Here is an 8,503-nt window from a genome sequence, read left to right as displayed (position 1 = left end):
GCTGTGCCCCAACAGAAGCTCCAAAGTGCTAGGGAGAGCCATGGGAGGCTGGAGGAGTGGTCTGGCAGGTCAGCTGGTGAGTACGAGCCATGGACCACCCCAAAGACATTTCTGACTTTACCCCTCAGTGACCCTACCAGGGTGAACATTTCTCTAGTGAAAAATGAGTTGAAATGACCTGTTGGGAAAAATGAAGTTTAATTTAAAAGCTATGGATGGCATCCAAATGTTAGTGAAATAATGTTTCTCTTCACATCTGTAAGATAAGCGTTATATGGTCAGTAATCAAAACCAATCTGTTAACTAAAAACTAAGAAGTACTGACTAACACTGGGGTAAATTTAGATATGGGTTATTTTGCAATCTTATAGGGGGAAAAAGAGTGAAAAGAGTGAAAATTGCAACTTCTTCTTTTTTGTTTTTACCACACTAACACACTTAGATGCAACTACCTATAGCTGGTACATGGCAACTGTTCTGACTTTCCACTGGCACACACAGGAGAGGTTATCTGCTTTTCTGCTCTGCCAGCAGGTGTGGTAAAGTCTAGCAGAAAGTGAGAACATGAACTAGTACCATCTGCTTTTCTGCTCTGCCAGCAGGTGTGGTAGCAGAAAGTGAGAACATGAACTAGTACCGTATTAATTACGGCATTTTTAGGTTCCTTCTGATAAAATCCACAATCAGAGGGACCTGTCCTGTCATTTTTGTGGCTTTTCAACTTATGAAGTCACACTTCTTTGGTGATAACAGCTATACTGGCAGTCAAGTATATTCTGTACAGCACAGAGGTGACACCCAGGTGATTTTAGGAATATGGAATACACATCTCCAGTTCTGCTCTTCTCTGTCATACCCATTTTAAGTGAAAATTGAAGTGTGGGTTCAGATCTATATGTCTGTTCTCTCCATTTTTTTGGTTTTGATCTTGAATTTGATTCAAAACCCAGTATGTTTTATTATTCTAATGTAGTCTATGTGTATCCTAAAATGGTGAGATTTTGTGACTTCAGCTATTGTTGCAGATCTCTCTTCATGCTGAGGGAAAATAAATAAAGGAAGATGAGTTTGTGAGATTTCAGCCATTCCACCCTGAATGTGCCTTTCACCTCAACCCATCCTAAAATCTAAATCTCAGCAACCTGCCTGCCCCAAACCTATGACACCAATTAATGAGAAATTTCTTTGGAAGAACCAGCTTATAATAAACTTCATGTTGTGGCATCCTCTGTGGAGCTGTACTGCCAGGAATATGAGCTGTCTTGGACTTTTGGGTCCCTTCTGTCTCCAAACTGGAGAATTCGTCTCTGTCCTCCAGCTAATTTAGGCAGTAAAGGCAGTAAAACACCTGAAGCTTCAGGTACATCAAGGAATACATATATGTTGGGGATTTACGATTTCTTTTAGCGTGACCTTGTCTTTACAGAGTCTTGTGTCATATTCACAATCAAAGACTTGAGCAGAAGAGTTGTGACCTTCATCTGTTCTACAATGTACTTTTTCTACTTTTTCTTCACTTTGTTATTTACATTTAGGAGCCAGATACTTTCTTTTCAGTTCTTCAAGGGATATGTTTCTGTAAATGTTATAAGACAGAAGTAAAATTTTGGAGCTTGGCTATTTTTAGATGTGGTCCAAAAAGCCCCTGGGTGCTGTACCCTGACATTTGTTTTTCATTGCTGAAAGAGCATCACTAAGATGGCTGGTCTTTCCCTGTTTGGATCATCCTCTTGGGTACCTCCCAGAAGGAAGAACTTTAGGGTTCAAGCTGGCGTGGCTATAACAAAACCATAAATAAATATCTGGAATTTCCCTGTCTCCCATACTGGTTTCCCAGACTATTGTGAGTCACTGTAAGACCATTTTGCTGCCTTACTTCCTTCACACACACAAAATGTTCCCCTTCCCCATGCTTTGTTGGTAAGTAACCAACCACCCCTTTACCTGTTACACCCACTGCATCTTCCTTAAGCTGCGATAGTTTGCTTCTAGCAAATCTTGCTGTGCTACTGCCTCCGAGGGAATTCTTGTGCTGCTTGGGAATTGTCCAAGATCTACTCATGCCTCCAGCATCCTCTGGCTTCTTCAGCAGTAAAAGCAGCATGTGGGGAGCCAGGAGCCAACATGCTTCCACTGCAATGGGTATATTCAGAGGTGTGAAGATTGGGGGAGTGGTGAAAAGTTATGGGTAGTCCTACAGCATGTCTGCTTTCAATCTTCTATCACGACTAGAGCCAAATGAAAATAAAATCATATCACCCATTTGATAACAAAATCAGTGCAGTTAAGTTGACGGTATCAACAGAAATTAATGTAAAGGTTTCTAGACTACTAACTTATTTGTTTCTTTGCAGCATTTTCCTTCTGCTTTGCTGAAGTGGCTCTGGGGGTTGAACTGTCTCCAGAAACCATATCCTTCCACCATACGGCTACCTCTGCTCAGACACTTTCCCTTTATCATTCTTCACCCCATCAAGACACCACAGTTCATTTTAACAGCACAGGCTCTCTTGAAACAACACCCATAAGCCGTAGAACAGCTGAGCAGACAACAGACCAGCACCAGGTAACAACATCAGACCATCACACAACATCCCAGGAAGAAGCAACCACCACACAAGTTACCAACCAGAAATCTCCCACAGTAGTATCCACAGCATCAGCAGACAACACAACTACAGCTGGTCAGGCTACAACCCAGGCAATGGAAACGGTTACACCTGCAGTGAACACAACCATAGCCCCTATGTCCTCAACCATGCAAACCAGAACACATGTGAGCACAGAAATGACAGCAGCAGCCACAAACTGTACAACCATGCAAGATACAACACCAAATACGCAAATGACAGCAACTGCCCTAACTACTACAACCACCACCAAGCAAACTGTGAAGACCACCACAGGGTCAGGAAATCAAACAGCAGCACCTAAAAGTCCAACAACCACAGCCATGACCAACACAACAACCATTCATCCAGGGACACAAACAACTGTCCCATCTACTACGACGACAGTGAAACCCACTCCTGCACCACAACCTTCTCCCATCCCCACTGGCACATACACCGTTTCCAATGGGAATGGGACCTGCATCAAGGCGGTCATGGGATTGCAACTGATGGCTCAAAATACACAGAAGGTGAGGTGGAAGCACTATAAGGCTGAACTTTGTAATGACTATTTCTTCATTAGCTGGAATTTATTCTTCTTCTTTCAAAGCAGTTTTCAGAAGTTAGTTTGTATGATAAAAATAAGGGGTTTGCTACCAGCCTGAGGCCTTTTCTGTGCCACGGCATCTCAGCTCTGTACTTCGGCTTGTCTGATGATGTCAGTGGGACATACAGGTGCTTTCTTATTTCAATGATGTACGTGTGGTAGCAATACTGGGGCAGTAGATCAGCCTTCAGAGTTATTTGTGTTTCCTAGAATGAAAGACTAGTTAAAATCTGAATTGACTTCAGTGAAGGGCTTGACATTGCAAGTTGCAATGAAAGCAAGAAATTGTAAATTCACAGACTTGGATTCAGAGGTGGGTTGTCTTGATGCTGACACATGGAGATTTTTGGATCACAGGACTTGCCAGACTGGATCAAAGCAGGGGTCCTGGGGAGCTGGTGCCTTCTCCTAGCAGTGATCCACTGTGAATGATTCAGCAAAAGATGTCATAAAACCCAAAGTGGTGATTATGTCCCTCAGACTTATGGTTTTGTAGCCTCCATTAATACAATATGTGGGGTTACATCCTCAGGCTCTGGAATTCATATGCCTCGAGCCATGCCCATTACAAATCCAAATATTCTTGTTTGGGGTCTGAATATTTCTAACGTGGAATGAGTAATGAAGTAATTTTCATCCCTTGTCCTGGTGGAAGCCAGGCAGGGAGCATGATTCCCAACCTCACCAGACCACAGTGAGATGTTTATTACAAAAGTAGAGTGTGTTTGAGATGACACTGAGGGAGCCAAACTGTATTCAGGGCTGCAGAGCTCTCCTTTCAGACTACAATGTGGGTTGTCAGATGCTAGAGATGAACAGTGCAGGACATAATAAGGAGGCCGGGGTGATACGAGGAGCCACATATGTTCAAGCCAGTCTAACCCCTGCCTGCTTCTGTCTTGATCCTTCCTCTGCCTTCAGGCACGAGCCATCTTTTTAAATTATCACTTGTGCTCATCTGACCCTGCTCTGAATCATATCAGATCAGTGAATGAGCAGAAAACTATTATTTTCTGCCAACTTAACGCACTGGAACAGCTGAGTGATGTGTCAGGCAAGTGCTAGTGCTGGTTTATGAACAGGGAGTGACCCCAGCAGACAGCATTAGGCTGCCACCACAACTGGCCTGTTCATTCAGTCACCCAGAGCCTGTCTGGAAAAGAAAAGAAAAAAAAAAAGGCAGCATAAATCTGCGTGTTTCATTAAGTTTTCCCCTGCTCTTCATCAGCAGCCCTGCAATGTCTCTTCTCTCCACAGAAGCAGATGGAGTACATGGCTGTCAACCCCAACGCGACACAGACATCTGGGAGCTGTGGGACGGTGCAGTCTGAGCTGAACATAACTTTCAATGGAGGGTTTATAAACTTCACCTTTGTAAAGGTAATCATTGCATTTAGAGGGAAGGAGTGTTTAGGATTGAGGAGCTGGAACTTAGACTGTCTTTGGTCCAGCTTGTGCTGTGGGAAAAGGCATTTCATCCACTTCTATGCTAGTTTTCTGCATGTATATAAGGCGCTATTACTCCTGTCCTTCCCAAGAGGCTAGAATCATAGAACCACGGATTAATTCAGGTTGGAAAAGACCTTTGGAGGCCACCTGGTCCAACTTCCTGCTCAGAGCAGGGCTAACTTCAACATTAAATCAGGTCTTGTCTATTTGAATTTTCAGTTTGGAAGGGTTTGTATGTGCAATGAAGGGTAAGTGCAGTGCCTTACCATCCTTTGATAGAAAGTGCTAGAGAACAGCTTTAAAGCTGCCCATCTAGCAACACAAAGTCTAGAGACAGCCTCAAGCAAAATCTGAGTCTCATTTTTACATCGATAAAAATCAAGTGGGTGGGTCTGCTGTTTGAACTGGAGGGGGACAGAGGGAATGGGTTTGGGACTGGAGTCCCTGTGCAGGAACAAGGTGTGTGTGCCAGGAGCTCTGACTCACACTATCAAGTTGCTCTTACGAAATGGTGTCTCAGGGACCACCGAACTGCAGGTGAGGTTAGTCATTTGCTTCCCATAAATGCCAAGTTTCTCAATGCCCAGCCAAAAGCCAGCAGGGGCTATTAAATCCAAAGGGCAGCCTGTGCAGTTGAAAGTGCCCTGGAGCCATGGCCCATCCACAGCTGTAGGGGCCTAATTTCATCTAATTTCTGAGTGGAAAATTCCAAACACGTGAATTACAACAAAATTGTAGGTAAGTGCCCTTAAAATGAACCACACCAAGTCTTATGAGTACACACAGAAACTTGGGCAGGAGAGAGGCCCTGCTTACGTAGTGGCAAAATGAGCTTTCTTTTTGGCGTTGTGTCTGTGGAGACCATGTTCCCACTGGGACCGCATCGTATGTGGATGAGGCCTTAGCACAAGCTACCAAGAGTGCTGCTGCTATTATAACCACAGAAGAAAACTGCTGGGCACAGCCACCCTCTTGCTTCTTCAGACGCTTCCATGGTTGACAGATTTTGGAAGGCAGCACACAGTACCATTTATCTGAAAGCTACTAAGGGCTGGGTGGTGATGCCAGCAGCACTAAAGACTGGAGTTAATACTGTGTATAGTCATTAATGGGCAGGGAGGAATATGGAATGGGTTGGATCCCATCAAACTGACAGTGTAACGTGCATTAAGGCCATGACCTGGAGCTCCATAGCAGTTTGGAGCTGCATCTGGCCATCACTGCTGATCTGTCCCCTTCAATTAATCAAGCCAAAATATCAATCTTACAGCCTAGTTCCAAGCTCAGTTTAGTGACAAAGAAGAAAAGTACAGATCAGTCATTTCCATAGAAAGTCCAGGAGGCAACAGCAAATTATACCACACCTGAGTCATTAATGCTTGAGCAGAGAATAGATTTCAATTAATAATCATCTTGATTTTAGTTTATGGCAGAAAGTTTTCTAAAAGCTACAGAGAAAAAGTGAGGTAAAAAATCAAGGCGCTGTTTTAAAACAAAGGATCAGTTCAGACCATGAATGTTTGCTTTAAATGTATGCTTCCTGCAACAAGGGGAACATTTTCTGTGTTACAAGGATCCTTAGAAAAAGTCTGGTGATTCAAGTACACATGAAAGTCCGAGTTTGTAGCACTGCTAAGGAGAGTGATGTAAACCTTCAGGAGGTACTTGACCTTTATTGCCCTGAAAAGGTGGTTATTGGCACAGCATTAGAAAATCTGCCCTTCACTTTAAGCTTCAAGAGCATAGCAGGGCTTGGCTTAGACTTCTTTGAAATTCAAGTTAATAATAAATCATTTTGCTGCCATTTTTTATGTGTTTGGCCCCCACAGCCTCTCTAACTGCTTTGAACCAGGAGTGCTCCACTTCTGACTGTCACTGGTGAAAGAGGAGCTGGATGAGGCTCCGGGGCTGCAGCACCAGTGCGAGGTAGCGGGAGGTGAGCGGCTGGCTCAGTACTCACCACTGCCAGCTGCCTTTTGCAAAGAACTTGAGAAAAGGAAGTTTTGTAACCAACCCACAAGACGTGAAGTAGGAGCAGGTGTTTTCCCCAAGCAAAGTTACTAACTGTGGCCAAAGAGAACATAGTGCTGCTGCAAAAAAAAATGGTAATATTTGACCTATTTATGTCTCTAATTAGGAATAATGCTGAGGACCTCTTCTCTGGTGTATTTCCTAAAGTTTCCCAATCCATCCTACCAGCTTTTAAACTGCATAATGGTTAAAAGTGGGTGTACAGGAGACATTCACATCTGCTGCCATTTATCCACCAGCTGCACTCACCAGTCCCTGTGTGCTCACAGCTGGAACTAAAATGAAGAGTAGGGCTGCTACGTAAAGACTCACACAGGGAAAAGCTCCTAGCGCTGGCTCTCGCTTTGTGACAGTCCTGGGAAGGAGAACATTCAGGTTGCACCAGGGTTTTAAGGCACACACAGGAAGGACAGTCAGCTGGAAATGTTGCTCTGTGCTGTTCTACCAGGTGCTTTCCATGTCAGCGGTTTGTAGGCATATGAAAAAAAGCCAGCCAGCACCAGCAGTGTCTGCAGGGTGGAAAGAACTGTTATTTCTCCCCTATACATCCAAGTTGCTGTTTCCTCATTTGTAGTGACTGCTGCTGCCAGACAAAATAGGAAATGAGTGGTACTAGCATGAGATGAGCTCTGGGCTCTCAGCTTGTTGCTGACCTCTCCCAGTTCAAAACAATGATGAACACAGAAGCACAGCGGCTTTCTGCCATTTGCTCACGGGAAGGGCAGCTAAGCATAAAGTCCACCACAGTGCCAAGAGTCCCAAAGGTGTGGGCTCTGGTCCTGCAAGCAGTGAGACTGAGTTCAGAGCAGGATTACTCAAGAGAGCACTGTAGGGACTCTCAGTGAAAGCAGAACAGGTGAATAAAAATAAAATAGTCTTATCACATGCCTGTTAATTTGTGTGATCCCCTACTTTTGGTTACCACAAGTACCACACAAATGTCTAGCTTGAGCAGTGTGTGTAAAATCACACCTGCATGGTCCAGTTTCACTGAACCAAGCAGAACTGGTGATGTAGCTGAGATTGCTGCATTGCCCCAGCTTCTTACTTATCAGATGGAGTGGTCTGGAAAAGAAAAAGCAATACATTCAAGCAAGCTGGGTCTTGAGGTGATGCTTTAAAATATGTTTCTGTGGAAAATTCTTTGTGACCATTTTGCTGTGGTGAACTTTTTTTTTTTTCACAAATATAAGAATATATTATAAGTAAACATATATTTTCTTTTGCAGCAAGCTCCAATGTACTATGTCAGTAAAATTGAGACCAGATTACAGTTATCCTGTGAAGGTCAGTGATTTTACATTGTCTTAATTTCATATCCGACTGTTCTGGGTCTGGGATAGGCTTTCATATCTTTAAAACATATCTTTGCAAATTATATATTTTATCAGGCTTTCAACATGTCATTCACCTAAATCTTAAGGCATGAAAATCAAAGAGAAGGGACTAGGCTGCAGTTTCATCAGAACTGTTCAATTTGACCCTAAAAACTTTCCATGCTTTTCATTACTATTTCAAAATAGGGATTACTTCAAACTTAAATTTAAGGTACAAAACAGTCCTCTAAGTTTTTAACTGCAAACACACAAAAATGCTGTGACTGCAGTTCAGGTGTATGTGCCTTTCCAATCTAATACACAAACTAAATTAATACAGTATTTGGATCACAGAAATGCAGAGCTGGATCCAGATTTCAAGTACACTGATATGGAGAGAAGGTGTGTCTGACATTATGGTTTGGCAAAAATAAGAACTGGACCCAGGCTGAGGTTCTTCAAACCATCCTGAAATCCTAGACCTTATG

The 8,503-nt window shown here is 43.3% G+C and overlaps 1 protein-coding gene across 1 annotated transcript in view; it reads left to right on the top strand.

Moving 5' to 3' along the window:
• LOC104526500 (lysosome associated membrane protein 3) overlaps positions 1–8,042 on the top strand; it is a 10,068-nt gene extending 2,026 nt beyond the window's left edge. The window contains 3 exon segments of the mRNA XM_010169963.1: positions 2,355–3,142; positions 4,477–4,599; positions 7,929–8,042. Of these exon segments, the coding sequence (XP_010168265.1) occupies positions 2,355–3,142; positions 4,477–4,599; positions 7,929–8,042 (1,025 nt within the window).
• The last annotated feature ends 461 nt before the right edge of the window (positions 8,043–8,503 follow it).

This window comes from Antrostomus carolinensis, unplaced genomic scaffold, assembly GCF_000700745.2.
Source record: "Antrostomus carolinensis isolate BGI_N321 unplaced genomic scaffold, ASM70074v2 scaffold18490, whole genome shotgun sequence".
NCBI classification, from domain to species: domain Eukaryota; kingdom Metazoa; phylum Chordata; class Aves; order Caprimulgiformes; family Caprimulgidae; genus Antrostomus; species Antrostomus carolinensis.
Note: the sequence above shows the minus strand (reverse complement) of the source record. Positions and strands in the feature narration are given on the sequence as shown.